The sequence below is a fragment of the Alnus glutinosa genome, chromosome 6 (assembly GCF_958979055.1).
Source record: "Alnus glutinosa chromosome 6, dhAlnGlut1.1, whole genome shotgun sequence".
In the NCBI taxonomy this organism is placed as follows: Eukaryota; Viridiplantae; Streptophyta; class Magnoliopsida; order Fagales; family Betulaceae; genus Alnus; species Alnus glutinosa.
In genome coordinates, this window is record NC_084891.1 from 19,876,530 (window position 1) to 19,898,460 (window position 21,931).

At 36.0% G+C, this 21,931-nt stretch overlaps 1 protein-coding gene across 3 annotated transcripts in view; it reads left to right on the forward strand.

The window, feature by feature from the left end:
• Positions 1 to 678: 678 nt before the first annotated feature.
• LOC133872070 (calcium-transporting ATPase 10, plasma membrane-type) overlaps positions 679 to 21,931 on the forward strand; it is a 65,870-nt gene continuing 44,617 nt past the window's right edge. Inside the window, exons 1-9 of one of the 3 annotated variants that reach the window (XM_062309580.1) lie at positions 679 to 847; positions 2,289 to 2,326; positions 2,745 to 2,914; positions 5,657 to 5,773; positions 5,862 to 5,901; positions 19,299 to 19,408; positions 19,507 to 19,638; positions 19,780 to 19,869; positions 20,921 to 20,990. In XM_062309580.1, the coding sequence (XP_062165564.1) occupies positions 2,747 to 2,914; positions 5,657 to 5,773; positions 5,862 to 5,901; positions 19,299 to 19,408; positions 19,507 to 19,638; positions 19,780 to 19,869; positions 20,921 to 20,990 (727 nt within the window). In that variant the 5' untranslated portion in view covers positions 679 to 847; positions 2,289 to 2,326; positions 2,745 to 2,746. The remainder of the gene's footprint in view (positions 848 to 2,288; positions 2,327 to 2,744; positions 2,915 to 5,656; positions 5,774 to 5,861; positions 5,902 to 19,298; positions 19,409 to 19,506; positions 19,639 to 19,779; positions 19,870 to 20,920; positions 20,991 to 21,931) is intronic. The other 2 variants (XM_062309578.1, XM_062309579.1) reach the window with 2 other exon arrangements.

Consider the following 21,931-nt stretch of genomic DNA (forward strand, 5'->3'; position numbering starts at 1 on the left):
ACCCAACGGGCTTGGGGCCTCTTAAGACTGGACGAGCTTTAGGCTAGTAAATAGTAATAAGGGTATGGGCTTTGTTGTTGCCCAGTCCCAAAAGAATTGCATTGACCGGCCCAAAGAGCGCCTTGGTAACCAGTATTACTATTCCACCTTTAACCTTATGTCTGGAGGGAAAACACATATTTCCAATTCTTTTGTTTTTATAGTAAAAATGCCTTTCAAATGGAAATGATGTCTCTCTTGATCTTCATATATCATATATTTAATAATTACATATACTGTTTCTTGATTTTCTCTTGATCTTCATTTAATTTCATTTTTTTTCTTAATTATAACTATTATCTGTCGTAATTCATTTTCGTTATTTGCACCTATTGAAAAGTAAAATAAATAAATAAAAAAAAAAAAAAAATTGTTCCACTTTATGAGCTGGCCCCAAGGTGGAAGTCTATCACCTCGCTAGCTTCTGCGAAACTTCATTGAATGACCCGAGTCATTTCCACGTCATTCTTCTTGGCTTGCAGCAATTAATTTTTATTCTTGTCCTCGTACCTATCTCTGCTAGGCTGCTAGCGTACGATCGAGAGCTCTTTCGTGGAAATTTCAATTTCCACGTCATAAAGCATATTGATTTTTGCGCAATATATCTACTTTATTTATTTTATTATGCTTTTCCATTGCTATATATCTCTCTCTGTTCTTGTTCCTCTTCTTTTGACATAAATAATGCTGTTCACACCTCCACATTATCCAAGCCGATCATCTTGTCTCTTTTCCCGGGGGCTGCAGATTCGATCGAATAAGCGCAGAACTGAGCTTCCTGGTGGCTTTCCTCTCCGGCCTCAATAACGTAATTAAGTATCTTTTTACAGTACTTCTTTGCATCCTCATTTTCAATTTCTGGCATCATATAACATCAAAAATATGAATTTTATTTGGACATGGAAAAACAATATTGTATATTCATCAGTGACATTGATATTGATTCTATCAGCTGCTCCGGTTATTAATAAAAGAGTTTTTTCAACAATAAATGTTACTAAAAACGCATTGAAAGATCAATAGATAAATGACTGTTTACTTTATGTTCCTACAAAAGCTAAATATTAGAAAGGGAAAAATCATATTTAGCCTTTTGGTTTTTATTTTGTTTGAATTTAGTCTTTTAGTTTCTAAGTTCAAGAATATAGTCTTTTAGTTTTGCACAAATTTTAAATAAGTCTCTCTGTGATTTTTTTTTTCTCAAAATTATTAGTTTGGCGTATTTTATGTGTGTTTCAATTGACACATTAGTGTTCATATCAGCATTTAATACAAATGTCATGTCATTAAGCGATAAGTCATTCATAAAAATAAAAAATATATAAAAAGAAAAGACCGAAACAAAAATTATCTTCTTCATCATCCTAATCTTCTAGATTCGTAACATTAGAGGAAAAATAGTTAACTTTGATGCTCACGTGGACATTTACATTATATTGGGTGTTGACATAAACCCTAACGTGCCAAATGAAATACATGTGATAAATGAAAAACTGTTAACTTTAACAGTAAAATGATAAAGGGTTCAATTTGAAACCTGGGTAAAACCTAAGGACTTTATTTTTAAAATTGAAAACTTAAAACAACTAAATTCAAGTATGATAAAAACTTAGGGACTAAATATGATTTTTCCCTATTAAAAAAGAGAGAGTATTATTCCAAGCAGAGATGGAGCTTAGGGGGTAAGGCCCCCACAGTTCGTCTGAAGTTTTTTTTTTTTTTTAACGAGTTAAAATTTTCTTTTCAGCTTAATTATTTGGCCCCTACCCCTTAAGCATTTTGGCCATTCTTATTAGAAAATTTGATGCTCTGTTTATGGAGCCTAAAACAGAGGAGGATAAAAGCTCACTCCTCTCCCATGTCTCTCTTCTCCCACATCTCCTGATATTGCATTTACACCCTGAAAGCCCTTCACAAACTTCACATCATACGCTAAAGGGACCATGTATCTCTTGGTTAGGCCTTTTATTTTAATATATTTTTCATTTGATCACTTCCCATAAAAATGTCTTGCTCCGTCCTGTCTCCAAGGAAATTCCTCCCTCAGTTCCCACTTCCCCTGCCAACGTTCTCCCCCCACAATGAGTCAAGGAGTCAAGAATGAAAGAAACACGTTAAAAGTGATTGATCGACTGTCCAAAAAAAAACCATTTTCTTTAATATTTATTTCTGAGATCGATGGTTTGCATTTTCCGACATTTTTGAGATTCCCTCGTGCTTCACTGACTCTCTGCTGCTCAAACTCTCAGAAGGGTTTCGACAAGAAAGAAGAAATTGTACTCAAAAGGTCAGTCATGAATTAATAATTGCAGTTACATGGTCTTTCACTTGTTTAAATCAACGGTACTGTCCATTCATCATCTCGTGCGGAAGCAAATCATTCACTTTAATATTCTCTGAAACCTCGTGATAAGCTTTTTAGTGTTAATAAAACAGAGACCTTTTTATCATTGTGCCCCCCAAAAACATTTAATTTCCAAGGTTGATTAGAGTTTAAAAAAAAAATTCAGTCACCCACGTCATATTTATGGTTTTAATGATGAAAAGAAAAGTGTGATTGAGAAACGAACAAGAATTATAAGAAATAGTGGTTTGAGAGCGAGAATTTTGAGATTGTGAGAGGGATTTTCTTTGTATTCTTTGATATGATGGGTATTGAGAAGACATGGAATTAGAGTGTGACGGTGCCATCTCTCCTGCGACAGTAATGAGCTTCTTGAATGGCTCACCGCACCGCCGGCGCAACAACGATTTGGAGGCCGGGGAAAGCCGCTCCAACGGAGTTTCAGCAGCCGAAGACGACGAGGAGTCATCGGGTCCTTTCGATATTACCAGCACTAAGAATGCCTCTGTGGAGCGTCTCCGTCGGTGGAGGGTACGTCTTCGATGCTCTCTCTCTTTCATATATATATATATATATATATATATATATATATATATATATATATATATATATATATATATATATATATATAAATTTTAGTGAAAACTTCACTTGATTCTTAATTTTCATTACATTTGTAATTACTCTTCAACTTTTAAATTTTTCAATTTATTACATTTCATCCTTGATTTTTTTTTTTTTTTTTTTTAATTTTTTAATTTTGTTATGATTTTTCGTTAAATCCTAATGTTAAAATTTTTAAAATACTAATTTTATTTTTTTGTTTAAAAAAAAAAATTACAAGAATTTAGATATCGGTAAGGATTTAATAAAATTTGCAAAAATATTTACGTCCGAGTTTCTTATTTATATAGGAATATTTTGAGAATTTTGATAAAATTTGGGTATTTTAAGGATTTCACTCATCAACCGTTTGATTTAAAGCTGAATTTGAACAGGAAGGGTTGACATTGCAAAAATTCTAAAAAAGATGATAACCTTAAATTGACATTTTTTAAAGTTTAAGAATATAATTGTAAAAATAATAAAAGACCAAAGGTGATAAGCAATGTTTTTTTAAACATAAAAGAAAAAGGAAATTTTAATGGTAGGAATTAATTAATGCTATTCTTTATTGGCTTTGATTCCTCCCCAATGGTGAGGGATTTACCTGTTGGTGGATAAACTATGGGTAATTTGTCATTTCAATGATTTTAGTTGGACGTATAGATGATATATGCCTGTATTCTTTCTTGCTGCAACAATAAGATGGCTCTTATTTTGGATATATAAATTGTTGAAGAAACTTCACTTAATTCTCTCGAATTTTTATCGCTTTTGTAATCTATTTTTAAAGTTTAAAAACTTTCAATTCAATTTAGTATATCCAACTTTTAAATTTTTGCATTCAACTTTTAATTTTTTACAATCTCACCCATATGTTAAGATTTTCTATTAAATCTTAATAGAGGACGTGGAAAATACCAAATACCCCTGTATTTTTTATTTTATTTTTTAATTTTAATTGTAATTTAAGAATAATTTTGTAATTTCATAAACTTTACAGGGGTATAAGGGTCATTTTATCATTTGACCGTCTAATTTAACCTTTAACCCTAACGTGAGGGGTGAGATTGCAAAAAAATTGAAAGTTAAATACATTAAATTGAGAGTTTTTGAACTTTGAAGGAGAAATTACAAAAACGATGAAAGTTCAGAAAGTTAAATTAAGTGAGTATATGCAAGTTTAAATAAATTAAAATTTCACTTGTTACACAATTTATGATTATCAGTCATAAAGGGTTATTATTTCATAGAGTAATCAAGATTTGGATTACTCAAGAAAATAAAAAAAAAAAAGAAAAAGAAAAGTAAATATAGTGAGGTATAAATTTGAGATAATAGTTAAAAAAACCTAACATAAACCTAAAAATCCTAAACTTACCGAATCTAAAACAACGTTGTTCTAATAAATATAAATGTTATGTGAAGGGAATGCGGGTGTAGTTATTCACCGCATTTGCATACCCTAAAACCACATCCGCCTATGCGGATAACAGTTAGATGCAAATAACGAATAAAAGCGATTATTATCCACTCGCATTTTCACCCCTAATTCTCGTAGGGTTTGAAGTTTCCCTTGATTTTTTTCTTTGTACTGTAAAAGTTTTAGGAATAGTCATTTCATAGTTGCAGCTGATCCTCATGCACTAGAAGGCTAGAAGCTATGTATATACATTTATGTAATCTCATTGTATTTGGCAGTAATGGCAAATCTAACTGTGCGTTTCTCATATTTCCTAATGTTCAATGGTTGCTAAGTGAAAATTTTTGTCATTTGAAGACAATGTTGCTTGAGCATGCTAGTTAAATGCCTAAAAATAGTTAAATTTGACTATTATCATTTTTTTTTTCCAATCCAACAGATGAGGCAAAATGACTACTTTCCTTCTAGAATGAATAGTGAATAGGCTCTATAGCCTATTTACTATTCATTCTATAACTAATAAAATATTGAAAAAAATTAAAATTAAAACTAAAACAATATGATATTCATGTATCCCACTATCTCTCCCACCCACTTTTCATTATAAAAGCTTGTATAATAATGTATAACATGATTATTGAAGACGAATGAAATACTGACGATGCTAGTGACATTGAATATGAACAAATCGAAGAAACTCCATATTTACAAATTTCTCACGAGCATACTCCTGGATTTCTGGTGTTCATTGAAAGGAATGTGAAAATTAGAGACGGTCAAACTCATTCTCACCTGCAATTTGACCTTATTAAGCACATGTGGCAATTGCATGGTCAAACTTATTGTATGTTTTTAGTAGCTTTGTTTTTCTTTTTTCATTATTGTTTTTGGTTGCTTTTTTTAAATGATCATTTGCTTTGTTTTTGGTTGCTTTGCTTTCATAAATTATGTAATTTTGCTAGAATATTGAACTGGTGCAACATTCGTATAGTATAGCTCAGAGAATGTGTGGAAAATCAATATTTTCTCTTTCATTGAGTGTTGGCAAAAATATAATAAACAAAGAATAAAAAAATAATATTTAAATGCAAATAAAAGGTAGAATAGATAATCTATTTGAGAGAGTATAGAAAAAAAAATAGTTAAAGTAAAGAGTTGTACTCTTTTCAATAACTACTTTGACTTTTATTGCTAGAAATGCTGAGTATTTCAATGTACGAGCTAACTCAAAAGTATGTCATCTGTAGCAAGCGGCGCTTGTGCTAAATGCTTCTCGTCGATTTCGTTACACCTTGGACTTGGAAAGGGAAGAAGAGAGGAAGCAAAGGATAGGGACTATTAGAGCACATATCCAAGCCATACGAGTAATTTAATTCCTTAAACCTATTTTCTTGTCCACTGTTTGTACGTAGCTGGAACATATCTTTTAATTAATGAATTTTGCTATGCTAGGCTGCATATGTTTTCAAGGATGCTGGGAATCCAAAAAATGGTACTTCTATTTCTCTACTTTCTAGTGTTATTTGTTATGAGTCCTTGGTGAATAGTGCTCTCTTATTTCAACATCATTTTCATGACATTTTTTGCTCCACATATTTAAGAACAAGTACATGAATCTTTGTAATATTTTGTATTTTCAGCTATGCTTTCAGACAAAATCTTATATTTTCATTTCTTATTCTATGATGCCCTTTTTTGGACTATGTCAACAGTTTATATTATGTGTATACCCAAATATTCACTGACTCAACCTATTTATCTATCTTTGTTTCGTATTTTGTCTCATATTATTCTTAATATATAAACACATTTGCTTCTGTAGCACGTACGTAATTGCTTCTTGACAATGTTAAGAAAATAGATTTCCATCAGTGCCATGAAGAGTAACAATTATAGTCCGATTCATATGTTAGGCATTCGATATTATTCTTTTGTAAATAATGACATATCATTAAAAAAGCGCAAATGAGCACAACTCTAGTACATATGAAGTATACAAGAGATCCCCTAAATTGAGGAAAAAGACGAGTATAAATTTAAAAACTCTGTAAAAGTAATACAACTCAGTCTATGATCAGCTGATATCCATAAATATAAAGTGTTAAGCACATTTCTTCGCAACTCCATCACCGATATTTCTACATTTTCAAAATGCCAAGCATTCTTCTCACGCCAAAGACCTCACATTAAGCACAAAGAGACCTGCCTCCAGATCGTCTTACCTTGACCACATCACAGCGAACTGTCCCAGCTATTCAACAAATCCAGCCCTCGTCTCGGCATAACCCATTCCACCCCAATCAAAGTAAGAAAGTAGCTCCATAAATCTCGTGCAACATCGCAATGCATTAGTAGGTGGTCAACGGATTCTTCACTCTTCTTGCACATACAACACCACTCAACCATCACAACATTTCACCTATGCAAATTGTCATACGTCAAAATTTTTCCTAAGGTTGCTATCTACACAAAAACCGACACTCTCGACGGAGCCTTTACACGCTAAAGACTTTTCCAAGGAAAGGAAGAATAATCTTGGGTGGTTAATTTATAACACCTTATAGAATGACTTCACTTCAAATTGCCCCCTCTTGGAAGGGCTCCAAACTAACCTGTCTTCCACTCCATGTCGAATCGACTAAGAGTACGGCCGCTTATACAAAGAAAGTACCATCTCCACCACCCAATCTTGTTCTAGGCGCGTAAAGACAACATTCCACTGTGCAACTCTATCTTGAATAGAAAAATGATCTACTGCCCATGCTTCTTTATATTGAGCAATACTAAACAAAGCTGGATAACATAGCTTCAACGGACTATCCTTGTACCATAAGTCATGCCAAAACCATACATTAGACCCAACCCCCACCTGAAAGCACACTAGTTCAAAAAATTATCCCACCCCCTTCTGATATGTTTCCATACACTCACACCATAAGTCCCCACAACCTCTGTTGAACACCATCCACCCCTCATACTCACATAACTTCAATCACCGATCTCCATAAGGCCTCACTTTCCAAAGCATACCTCCACAACCATTTTCCCAATAAAGCTTGATTAAGCTGAATCAAATTTCAAACTCTCAACCCACTTGACTTTATCGAAGTACAAATCTTGTGCCAATTTACTAGATAAAAATTTACCTAATCCCCAATCCCACCCCCATAAGAAGTCCAGTTGAAGCCTCTCAAGTCTAGCATCCACACTCATAGGAATAGGGAACAATGACATGTAATATATAGGAATGTTGGAAATAGTACTTTTAATCAAAGTCAACTGACCACACTTAGAAAAATATAATTTCTTCCAATCAGCTAATAGACGGTCCATTTTTTCAATAACTCTATTCCAAATGTTAGTAGCTTTATTAGAAGCTCCCAATGGCAAACCCAAATATTTCAAAGGCAATGACACTACGCGACACCTAAGGATATGAGCCATGTTGTCATCATCTTCCACCTTGCATATGGGAACAATTTGTGATTTTCCTAAATTGATCCTTAACCCTAAAGTTGCCTTAAAACATAAGAAGATACATTGCAGAATTCGAAGGTGTTTTGACTGTGCACCACAAAAAATTAATGTGTCATCAACAAACAACAAATAATTCATTACCAAATCTTCATTATCCCTGGACCCTACAGAAAATCCTGTCAATAAACCTTGATTCATCGTCGCATTCAACATTCAGCTCAATGCCTCCATAACCACCACAAACAAAAATGGTGAAAGCGGATCCCCCTGCCTTAGTCCACGAGAACTCGTAAAAAAACCAGTCGGAGTTCCATTCATCAAGATGGAAAATCTCTGTAAAAACACAAAACTCTATCCAAGCCCTCCATTTCTCCCCAAAGCCACAAAGCTGCAGCAAGTAAAGCAAGAATGCCCAATTTACATGATCATACGCCTTCTCCAAATCCAACTTGCACAACAACTCAGACTCCCCCGACCTAATTTGACTATCCAAGCATTCATTTGCTATAAGTACTGAATCCAAAATTTGCCAACCTCCAATGAAAGCATTTCGAGAATTGGAAATAATCTTGCCCAATATTAATTTGAACCTGTTGGCAAGTATCTTGAATATGATTTTATATACCCCATCCACCAAACTAATCAGCTTGAATCCTTTACATCCACAACTTCTGTCTTCTTTGGAATCAAAGAGACAAATGTTGCATTAAAACTCTTCTCAAACTGTCGTCGACTATGGAACTCTGAAAAAACTACCACAAGATCCATTTTCAATACATCCCAACACTTTTGAAAGAAAGGCATTGTGAACCCATCCGGTCTCGGTGCCTTTTCGCCATTCAAGCATCGCACCACCTCCCACACCTCCTGCTCCTCAAACTCTCGTTCTAACCAAGTAATCTCCTCTTCATCAATGGATAAAAATGAAAGTTCATCCACCCTTGGCCGCCAAGTACATTACTCAATATACAGTATGTTGTAAAAATGTACTATATGCTCCTTTATCAATGGGATTATTAGACATAGAACCATTTATACTCAAAGATTCCACATGATTGTATCTATGATGGGAGATGGCCACCTTGTGAAAAAATTTCGTGTTTTTGTCCCCCCTCCTTCAACCACAATGCACGTGATTTCTGTCTCCACTTCACCTCCTAATAAAGAAGCGTTTTTTCCAACTCCTTTGTTATATCGATCTTCCTCATCCTTTCCTCCGCAACTAAGCCATGACCCTCCTCAATTAAACCCAATTCTCAAATACCCTCCAGTAATTCCTGCTTTTTCTTCCCCACATCATTGAATACCTTCTCATTCTATTTCTTTAAATCTGCCTTCAAAGCTTTCAACTTGTTTGCTAAAATGTAACTAGGTAGGCCATGAAACTCATAGACGTCCACCAAAGTTTTACTTGTTCAACAAAACTTTTCGATTTTAGCCACATGTTTTCAAATTTAAAATACATTCTCCCTCCTCTAGGTGTCCCACAGTCCAACAGAAAAGGAAAATGATCTAACAGCAATCTTGGCAGACGCCTCTGTGTCACCTCTGGGAAATGTTCTTCCCACTCCGAAGATAATAAGAATGTGTCAATTTTAGACTATATGTAGCGTTCTCGACCATTAGACCAAGTAAACTGGCCCACTTCGAGGGATAGATCCACTAGGCTCTGCATGAAAATGAACTCTGAAAACTCTGCCATTGCCGCAAAATATCCAGAATCATTTGATCTCTCGCTAGGAAACCTATCCACATTGAAAAATCTCCCCTAGAGCACCATGGCATCTCCCACCAACACATCAAACCAGCCAACTCATCCCACAAAAACCTCCACTCCCCGTCATCATTTGGCTCATATATCCCCCCCCCCCCCCAAACGCCTAAACAAAATTATCATCTGTATTTCACAAAGAACAGGCAACTGTATATCTTTCCATACACTCCTCAATCTTCTCCACTACCGGCCTATCCCACATTAGAAAAATTCTGCCCGAGGCCTAACTTGCTCCAATATAACACCAATCCACATGTTGGCATCCCTATAAGCTCTGAACCACCACCCTTATGATAATTTCCATCTTCGTTTCCAACAAACAAACAATATCTACCTTCAACTCTCTAAGAAGCCCTTTAATCTTCAATCTTTTGTTTAGCGCATTGAGCTCTCTTACATTCCACGTTACTATTTTAGGCTTCAAAAGCATGAGAAAAACCCATTTCCCTTCCACCCACTCTATGAGAACGTTTCCCCTTCTTGTCATATTTAATAGTCCAATCCAACCTCTTTAACTGTCGCTGAACTTTTATCCTTGATGTAGATGGGACTGTAGACATTGTTTCTACTAATGTTTGATCTTTACTAGCTTCAATCTCTTCAAAAAGCGCCATCAACCTATCCTCAAAGCGATCACACGAAAGACCTACTACTTTGTAAAAACCCTTCACCCTTTCAACCCACCACTTGGGAGACACACTAGAGGGGTGATCCTTGTTGTGAGTTTTTTATGTACTTGGAAGCGCACGAATCGTTTACAATATAGTGTGTGTAAGTGCGAGATCGAATCCATAGGGAAATTGTCAAAAATCAGGTTCTTCCTTAACTAATCTCATTTTAACCTAGTTCCAAATGTTGAGGTTCAAACATGCAAAATAACTCTAAGTTAAAGATGATGAAAAACAAAATATAAAAAGAACTAAGGCTTAAGAATCCACCAAACCAAATCCAACAACACACGCTCTTGTTTTCTATTTAAACATTCAAAGAACACTTAAGCTTTGTATTGTCATTCAAGTACTTAAGCACATGTGTTATAACTATTTAATGAATCCAACTTAGATCACAAAGAATACCCATTTGAAATCAAATCATCCATTGTACCCATTCAAGGAATAAATCACAATGGATACCCTCTTTCAAATCAACAACTTTATGTACACATTGGTTGCAACACATTAAAAGCCATTCCACTTCAATAAACACACATTCATTCCAAAAGATAAAGCATTAAAGTGAATGGAACTTGAATAACATATTAATAGAACATCAAATGTACAAGTAGCATAACAAGAGTGTGAGTGTTATCAATGGTGAGGCTTCATCCTCAACCTTAGTTGAGGGAGTTGAGGGTTTTAGTCTACCATGACTAAAAACACCACTAAAACTTGAAGAAATAACATGAACTTAAAGAAGACTTAAAGAAAAGAGCTACAAAATGTAAAAAGTTTCTGAAACTAAGCTATTACAGAAGAGAAATTGGCCTAAAACTACTGCCAAATTCATTGGGTTTCAAAGGAGAGAATGTTATGGCTTTATAGAGGAGCATTAGGGTTTGAAGGCCATGTAGAAAGACTCATTTACCCCCTTCTAGGGTTCCTCTCTTGCAAGAGACAACCAAAAACATGAAACCAGTGTGTTTTGCTATGAAAATCAGAGGGAGAATTGCTTTTGTGACAAGAAATGGTCTGATTGGAGTTCTGGTACAAGTTTGCATTTTTGCCAGTTCTGCAGGGTGCGCTCGAGCACAACAGGCCTGCGCTCAAGCTCACTCGGGCTTTGAAAGACTTCCTTGCATGCATCCTGGTGCTCTAATGGCTACTGAAGGGCATGTGCGCTCGAGCCCAGCAGGGCTGTTCTCGAGCTCATGTGGCTAAAAGGCTCTTTGAACAGCACATTGTTGTGGGCTGATGGCATGCTTTAGGTGAGTGCGCTTAAGCCCAGTAGGGCTGTGCTCGAGCCTATTTCCTTAAAATTTGAATTTCCACCTTTTTGCCTCAAAACCTCCATTTTTCACTTAATGATATGCAAAAATGCTAAAACACCAAAACTAGCAAAATACATCAGAAAATAACAAGACTAAAGGCCTAACTAATGCAACTTAAGGGGTCCAAATATACAATATTTGGCACTCATCAATCCTCACCCACACTCACTGCCAAAGGTACAATTGATAATGGGTGTCTCCCCTCCAACTCTTCCCCATCTCCACTAATTTTATCTTGTAAGAGGAAAGCTTCAGGTTCAAATTCATGCAACTCCAATGAAGTCTCTGTCTTGGTGCCCACCATCTCTCCAGGATTCCCCACTAATATAATCGCTCCCAGTTTGCTAGTATAATACCCATCCTCCTTTCCCACCTTCCGCTCCTTCGACAGCCTATCAACCATTGAGACCAGCGACCCTTTTTCTACATCCCTAGAAAGTCCTTTGCCACTCCTCTCTTCCTCACACTCTACCTCACGCCCAATCATTCCTTGCAAACCCACCTTTGTTGACATGCTTAAGAGTGCTTGTGCCTATGGTATTCCTCGTCCAATGTCACCCACCTCCTTAGCTTGCCTCTCTACAACATTCTCTGAACAATCCCCAAACTTACACTTCAACCATGCGGCATGATCTGAGCAAGACCCAAACTGTGCACCCTCTTCTACAGTGCTTTTCAATCTCGACCCACACCCTCCTACCTCCAACAACACCGGTGAGCCCCCATCTAGTATCGAAACAAACTTTTCTCTTCCCTTGGCAGAAAACACACCCTCAACCACCTCGTTGACAACCTCTGACCACTTTCCTGTAGTATCTGATTGAAACCCAGATGAGCTCGTACTCACTATCACTGTCGCTTCAGAAACAGTCTTTGCCCTGCTTCCAATGTCTATCTCGGCCCTCTCATATTGCGCAACATCTAAAGCTAACTTTCGGTTCAATACCACCATCGTTCCCGGCCCCCCCGCTTTGGCTCTCCACTGAGATGTCACCTTGAGCGGTGACCGACGAGAATAGACATGAAGACTAATATTGGTTTGTTCTGCTTATGGCTCATTTACAGTTTAGGCTTTTAATTCCTGCCCTTTATCGATATATCCAATCTTATAGCTTCTGTCCACTTCTAATCCCAATTGGGCTTGTACATCCCCACTTCGCTAATAACTCAACCTCCAGCCCATCTGTCTTCCCCGCTTCTTTATTCTTAAGGCCCAACTACAAAAAGCACAACCACCTCTTAGCTTCCATCTTCAATGAGTGCAAGAAATTCTTCAACAATTCCAGATTCTTCGTACCTTCTAATTTCTACGTCAATTCACCCATTCCTACAGCGTGCTCTCTGGCCATCATTTGAGGGCTTGCCATTATTGCTTCCGTTTGAGACCTAGATTTGCCCAAACTGCCCTTACTCGTATATTTGACGTCAAAGCCGGTTGTCCTCTCTTCCACCGCTGCCACATATGACCGCCCTTCCTGGTGCATCCCCGTCACTGCCGGTGGTACCACAAGTTGCTTTCCCGTCTTTTTTCCTTTGTGACGCTGCTTTTCATAATATCCTTTCAACCACTACATCTATTCCCAACAATTCCCCCATCCCTGCCGTCTCTACCCTCTGGGATGATAACGAAACTTCGCCTCCCTCCCCCACCATATTTCAATAGCTCAATGAAGTGTCTATATTTGTTTCCCCATCTCTAGACCACATACGATGTGTTCCCTTGATGGCATGTGCTCCAATTCTATTTGATATCTTCACCCTTGATGAACACCTTCAACGCATGCATCAACCAGATCACATTTGGCCATCCTAGAATCACCGCCCGAATAATGCCTCTACTCCTCTCGGCCAACCGAACACCCCCACGCTAACTTTAGACCAAAACTCAAATGACTTCGATTATGCGTAACAAAATCCCAAATGTCCCATGATTATTGCTAACTATCGATGGAGTAACACCACAAATCAAAACATGAATGGAAATATAAGTTTCTCTATCAGCGAAGGAAGATGATGGCAATCCATGTACTTGTTAAACCTCTGAGCGTACATGAACATGATTCATAGTATAATCAAATTGGTGGAATCTCATTGTAACCATAATCTTAAATACCATGATCAAAGACACGCAGAAGTTGCACTTAGGCAGTCGATATTATTATTATTTTTTTATGCAATTATTAAAACTAAAAAAAGGATTCAAGTTAAGAAGCCTTGTGTCAATTTCTTGGATTTGGCTTCGCTACTACTTTTTAATATTCCCCCTATTTTTCTTCCCTTCTCTCTTTTTTTCCCCTTCAATTTGTGCTATTGAGGGCCTTGTTAGTTGTAATGCAGATCAATATTTCTTTCTTGACGGCTTCAACCTTGTTTTGGCCCTTTTATGATATTGGCCAAGTTACCTATATTCTACTTTGAATACTACGATTTTGTTGGACTTGTTGTATGGCACTTTAGCCTAATTCTTCCTCTTCTCTATGTTGGTTTGAGTTTTTTTTTTTTTTTGCCGCTAGGTGATACGCTGTAGCAGAGTTCAAGTTTATCTTTATCTACCATTTATGTTGAAATGTTCTATGAACTTTTGATGCATGTGTTTTGTTGTGACAAAATAATTTTAGGATCCTAAGAAGCAGAAAAGACAGAACAAAAATAACCCAAACACACGGGACATTAAGATTTAACGTAGTTTGGGTTAACAAACTTACATCCACAGGTGGAGACAACCAGGAGGAAATTCACAAAAAAAAAGAAAAAGAAAAAGAAAAGATAGAGTACAAAGATTATTAGGTAGAATGTATTGTGCTCTGGCTATCACAAACACAACAGTCTCATGTTGTTGTAAAGCAAGATCACTGACCAAACCTTTTAGCTAATTTGCTTTTTCATTGCCCCTATCGCTGCCATATAATCTGCCTTCGTATTTAAAAAAGCAATTGTCAGTTGTAATGTTGCTTTCCAACTAATGGTACACCCTGAGAGAGTGAAAACATAACCCGCCAAAGATCTTCTCTTATCCAACTCACTAGCATAATCAAAATCGACATACTGTATGATACTAGAACTGATACCACTGCTTCTGTCATAGACCTAACCAAAATTTGTAATGCCCTGTAAATGCTGGAGCATCCATTTCATTGCTGCCAGTGAATCTTGCCAGGATTGGCCATGTAATCACGAACAACACTGATTGCCTGTGAAATATCTGGACGAGTGCACATCAGATCATACATGATGCTCCCAACTGTATTAGAGTAAAGGACTCATGACATGAACTGCTCCTCCTTACTCTGCAGTGCTAAAATGAGCTGCAAGTGGAGTACTCATTGGTTTAGAATTCTGCATACCAAAGCATTCAAATACTTTCTCAATGTATTTTTTTTTTTTTTTTTGCGATAAGTACAACTTTCTCGCTTTTCTATCTTTGTGAATCTCCATCCCTAAGATTTTCTTCGTAGTACCTAAATCCTTCATTTCAAACTCATCACCTAACTGAAATTTCAATATTTTAATCTCTAACATGCTTTTAGTAGCAATAAGTATGTCATCCACATAAAGCAACAAATAAACAAAAGCTATAAAAGCACTTGTACCACTGTCTTGGAGATTGTTTGAAATCATATAGTGATATCCTTAACCGAAAAACATGATATTATTTACCTTCAACAATGAACCCCTCTGGTTGATGCATGTAGATGGCTTCAAGCTCACCATGTATAAAAGCTATTTTCACATCAAGTTGCTTGAGCTCCAAATCAAATAGAGCAACCATGGTAAGCAACATGCGAATAGAGCTATGTTTCATAACATGAGAGAAAAATTTATTAAAGTCCACACATTCTCTCTGACTATAGCCCTTTGCTACTAAACATGCCTTGAACTTTGCATCCTCAACCCCTAAGATCCCTTCTTTTTTCTTGAAGACCCATTTGTAACTGATAGTCCTAGCACTCTTAGGCAATTTCATAAAAACCCAAGTCTGGTTATTATGAAGAGACTCTATCTCCTTATTCATAGCAACAACCCATTGTGTAGACTCACTACTTGTGATAGCTTCTAAATAAGTGGAAAGTTCCTAGACTCCAGTGTCCTCTGCCACAATAAGTGCATACTTTACCAAATCTGCTTAGCCATATCTCTAAGGTGGCCTAATCTGCCTCCTCTGTCTACCATTCGCAATACTGGACTCTTGCTCTTCTTATAGATTATCATCATTAAAACTGGAACCATGGTCATCTCTAACGGTCTGATCTCGAGTGCCATCTTGCCCCCTTTGTGCAGCTTCCACCTGAAGCTCCACCTCCTTGCTATGACACTATTTTTTTCCTGTAAAAACAATAGACTTCTTCATCGGGTGAATCATGGTAGATTCATCAAATACATCATACCTATTAATTATAAACTTAGGGGATTTAGGGTGAGAACACCACAATCTATATTCTTTCTTCTCATTAGCATAGCCGAGAAATATACATTTCTTTGACCTAGACTCAAGCTTACTCTCATTCACATGACAATAAGCAGTCCAATCAAAAGTTTTTAAATTAGAATAATCAACAGGAGTATTAGACCATACCTTATAAGGAGTTTTACGATCAATAGATGTTGATGGAGAACGGTTGACCAAATAGCAAGCAGTTTTGATCGCTTCAACCCAAAAATTCTTAAACAATCTAGCATTCGAAAGCATGCAATGTGCTATCTCCAAGAGAGTTCTATTCATTTGCTTAGCGACTGGATTCTGCTGTGGTGTTTGACTAACTATACAGTGTCTAGAGATGCCTTCATCCTTATAGAATTTATTGAAATTACCATCACAAAATTCCATGCCATTGCCTATTCTGAGTCGCTTGATTTTCTTCCTAGTCTAATTCTGCCTTCCATTGCTTGAAAGTGACGAACACATCACTTTTCTTCTTAAAAAGAATACACCTAGACTTTTCTCGAGTAGTCATCGATAAACATCACAAAATAACAAGCAACACCTTTCGATGGAACCTGAGAGTGAACCCAAAGATATGAATGTATATAATCTACTGTACCAATTGTTCTGTGGATATTTGTATTGATCATGACTTTGCATTGCTTTCCGAAGACACAATGCTCACAAAAGTCAAGTGATCCTATTTTCTAGTCACAAAGCAAACCTCGTTTGCTTAAGATTGTCCTCTCCCCTTAATCATATAACCCAACCGCATATGCTTAACTGGGCATTGTCTAAATCTAGATCATTTGAAGAAGATACAACAGCTGAACTTGCCACCATACTTCCCAGAAGAAAGTAGAGGCCATCAACCTTGTTACTTTTCATCACAACCAATGAGCTTTTACTAACCCTAATGACTCCATTTCTATCAGAATACTCATATCAAAGGGAGTCTAAAGTGCTCAATGAAATAAGATTTTTCTTCAACTTGGGTATATGTCAAACATTCTTCAAAGTCCTAATAATTCTGTCATGAATCCTTATTCTGATTGTACCAATACCACAAATCTTGTAGGCAACATTGTTTCCTATCAAGACTAAACTATAATTGATTGACTCATAGGTAGTAAACCAATAGCTTTTAGGGGAGATGAAATGTACATGCAGTATCAAGGACCCATGTGTCATTAAAACAACCATAAAAAAGGGTAACCGTAAGGACAAGTTTTGAACCCTCAGATTTTTCTTTGACAACATTGGCCAGAGAAGATGAGCTTGGCTTATCACATATCTCTCTATTTTTAGCTTTGGACACACGGATTTGTAATGCCCATACTTTTTGCAATAGTAACACTTAACTTTCTTCTTCGACTTTGATTGTGATCAGCCTCTTCATTCACCTTTACATGAGTCCCTATTATTGGATTGACTTTTAGAATTAGATGAATTTTCTAAACAACCCTGAAAAAAAATAAGCCCTCTGCTTGATTATCACTACATTTTCCATTCAATCTTGTCCTCAACTCCATATAATTCAAAGCAAACTTAACGTCTGATACAAAGATAGTATTTCTACCGTACAACATTGAATTAATGATATCAAAGAACTCACGTAGTGAACACAACAAAATTAGATCTTGATTCTCATAATCAACTTGAATATCAATATTTTTCAAGTTTATAAGAATTTTATTAAATTCATCAAGATGATCACAAAAAGGCGTACATTCTTGCATCTTGAGGGTATATCACCATTACTTCAAATACAATTGATTAGTGAGAGACTTCTTCACGTACAAACACTTTAGTTTCATCCAAATTCCAGCGACAGTTTCTTTATCGGCGACTTCTCTCAAAATGTATCTGAAAGAGACAACAAAATTGCACCGTGGGCTTTTTCTTCAAGTTTCACAATTTCCTCTTCTAATAATGTTGATGGGGCCTTGGCATCCAAAATCTTTGCCAAACCTTGTTTTTGTAACAAAGCCCACATCTTGATGTGCCAAAGGCTGAAGCTGTTCTAACCATCAAACTTTTTACTTCAATTTTTGTAGTAGCCATCCTGCAAAATAAAGACCCAAGCTTTGATACTGATTGTTAGGGAGATAATCACCTAGGGAGTACACCAAGAGTACATTAATATACATATTTGGACACTACTTTGGTCCAAAAGTTTAAGCTAATGACCTTGGGTTCATTTAGGTATATTAACTACTCACTTTCTTTATTTTAATTTTTTCTCAATATGGGACACAATGTGCACTCACAACAAGTCTCCCTTCACGTGTGAGTCTCTACCACATTAACCCAACTCCCCCTTGCGTGTGAGTCCTTTTTTCAAATCTAAGAGTGTCACGCATATAAGAGTTGCCCAATTGCAAGCGACGGAACACATCTTTGCTCCAAGAGCTATCCACACTCTTTATCGAGGCCAAACCAAACATGCCAAAGAAAAAGATACTCGTTTAAGTGGAATCTAACCATAGTTCTGATACCAATTTGTTGTGACAAAATAATTTTAGGATCCTAAAGAAATAGAAAATACAAAATAAAAATAACCCAAACACACGGGACACCAAGATTTGACATGCTTTGCCTTAACAAGCCTACATCCACAGTCTAAGACAACCAGAAGGAAATTCACTATCAAAAGATGGAGTACAAAAAGTAGTAGGGAGAAAACCACTCAAAACCCAAAGTCTTAATACATTCAAATCTCACTCTTACACGAAGGATAAAAGTAACAAAAAGAGACCACTTTCTTTTTCTCTTAGTGCCCTTGCGGCACAACAAGGCTTGTGAAAAAATGTAGTGAGCAACGCAAGTCTCTTTCTCTCTTTCTATGATTCAACTCGTTGAGGCCACATTCCTTTTATAAGGTTAAAAGTCGGTCAATAAGAGAAGCTCTCCGTGTGGGAAGACTTATCTCCAATTCCAAGTTGTATAGGGGAAAGAAGTTGGCTAACATAAAAAAACAATCCAAGAGAGAGTACGAAAAAGGTCCGGCCCCACCTGAATTGAGAAATACAAGGCACTACAGGAAATGTTTTTAGCCATTGTGCTATTTTATCTTGATCTAAATTACTTGTTTGTGTTCTATGATTTGTGGTGCAATAAGGCTTTTTAATTGCATTGTTGTGGTATGAATCATTGTTTTTTTAAGAATGTAAAATGTAAACATATACTGTTTGTCGACGTGATGATTGACTTGCTGCATTCAACTATTAGGAACGTTGGAACTACGTCCAACTCCTAGTGGCAATTTTGGAATTGGACAAGAACAGATTACTTTAATGTCAAGGGATCACAATGTTTCAGCTTTGGAGATCTATGGAGGGGCAAGTTTTTCACTACTCTTTTATTGGTCTGATTTCTTTATTATTTGTATGTTTTACTATAATTTCACATGTTATTGACTTCTGTACCTTTACATTAGGTTAAAGGGCTAGTGGATTTGTTAAAAACAAATTTAGAGAAAGGGGTTCAAGGAGATGATACTGATTTAGTGAAAAGGAGGGATGCATTTGGATCAAACACATATCCTCGGAAAAAAGGGAGGAGTTTTTGGGTAAAATCCATTACAAATTTGATCTTTTAACACACTTTGTTTTATTAGTATTATTATATTTTCCTTTGTTAAATAAGAGAATATGTAATATTACATTTATTTGTTTATTTATCTACTCATTTGTTTTGTTGTTTCTCTTAGATGTTTCTTTGGGATGCTTGGCAAGACCTCACATTAATCATATTGATGATAGCTGCAGTGGCCTCTTTGGCACTGGGTATAAAGACTGAGGTGAGCTTTGGTGGGGGGCATAATAGATTGTTATCTGGTTTTTGTATTGCAGTAGAGTGTTATGTGTCTGAGGAAGGGTCTTTGGCAGTAATTTTTGTAATTTATGGTGCCCTTCTTTCCCTGCAAGACAATAGTATTTGTTCTGTTGTTGTATCTAAGAATTATGTGAGCCAGATTCTTTTTTCTTTTTAAAGAAATCCAATGCTTTTGATAAAAGCAAAGAGTTTGCTATGCGCGGTTGACTATGTAAATAAAATACATGTATGTGCTTACGTAAATACAATTTGGGCTAAGACATTAAAATAGAAGTGAGTTGTCTTTCATCATGATTATGTATATATGGTACTCTTGTGTCTTTGCAATATTATAATTTGGAGCTTTTCAAAGTCTTAGATCATAATTATGTATAATTGGAGGCACCAGTCCAACCTAATGAGTTGTAACTTGGCATAGAGATACTTTTTTATGTTGAGGTCATTTTGTTCTTGATGATTTATAAGATTTATGTTGTAGTCTTGTTATGTGACCCATCAATGGTAAGGTGGATGGAGGCTTACCAAGAGCCAGAAGTTTTATTTTTCAAGTGTTGAGGAAGGTCTAGGTTTGATATGTGGAACAGTCTTAATGTTTTCTTCTTCTTCTTCTTCTTGGGTTGAGTTTTTGTTTCATTCTTCTGAAGAATCCTGTGGCCCTTGAGAGGTTGGAGGCTGAAAAGTGCCAGAGAAAGCTGTCTTGCTTGCCTAATGTTGTTCTATATTTCCTCCTGTACACATGGTGTACACCACTTCACTATTTTGAATAGAATGTTTTGTTGAAAGTATAAATAGTTGAAGATTCATTTTAAGAGCTTCCTAATGGCTATCTCTATTGTGCTTTTGATCATTATTTGTTTGTGAGACACACTCTCTGGTTTTGGCTTTCTTTCAAGTTTGCTTTTCCTTTTTCTTTTGGCCTTGTGTTTTTTCACTGGTTTTCTCTTATAAAATACTTGAAACTTATTCCTTTGCTTATCTTAAGATGTTATGTCTTATTCTTCATATTTCTGTTATAGGGTATTAAAGAAGGATGGTATGATGGAGGGAGCATTGCTTTTGCAGTTATTCTTGTTATTGTTGTTACAGGTATTGAATTGAATATTTTGTTAACAGTATTTATTTCCTCGAATCCTTTTTCTATTTTTATTCGATAATTTTAATGTGTTGGATTGATACTCCTATGGTTTACTTTGAATGTTAAGCTTGTTCAACCGTAGTGGGTTTTATTGTTTCTTATTATTTTTATATAATCTTCCTTCTTTTGGACAAGATCTTGGGATAATGTATTATGGAAGTATTATAGTTATCTTTTTGTTCTTGGAGTGAGGATTATAAATTGCAACTATTAAAAGAACTACTCCTACACCATGCCTTAAAATTCTTCTTCTTTTAAGATTTATGTAGACCAGTGAAAAAACTTGTAAGTACTGTTTTTTTTTTTTTAATAAGTAAACCAAACTCAATAAAAGCATAAGGGGAGCAATCTAAGTACACCGGACGTATACAAGAGAAAAATATAGCAAGATCAAGAATGAGAAAAGAGAGCACAAAAATATACAAAGTTAGAGATATTGAGAAGGGCGTTAATAGAGATCAACTCAAAGAGTTATTTAAGAAAATGAAGTCGTAGCTCTAAACTCGTCTTCTCGTAATCTTTGAAACTTCGAGAATTTTTTCTCTCTAAATGCACCACATCAAAAAGAAGGGATTACATTCCAAACAGTGTTGTGATAATTCTAGCAAAACCTTCATTTCCAGTGCACCAAGACCTCAGCCATCTGTTTTTGCATAACCCATTATACTCCAAATATTTGAAAAACCAAATTCCATAACTCTCTCGCAATATCACAATGAAGAAGGTGGTGATAAGGTGTTTCCCCTCTATTTTTGCACATACAATACCAATCCATTACTGTGATGTGATGCTTATGAAAATTATACTGAGAATTTTTCCTAGAGATGTTGTCCAAGTGAAGGAAGCTACCCTCAAATGAGCCGTAAGACCTTAAAAGATTGTTTTTTTTTTT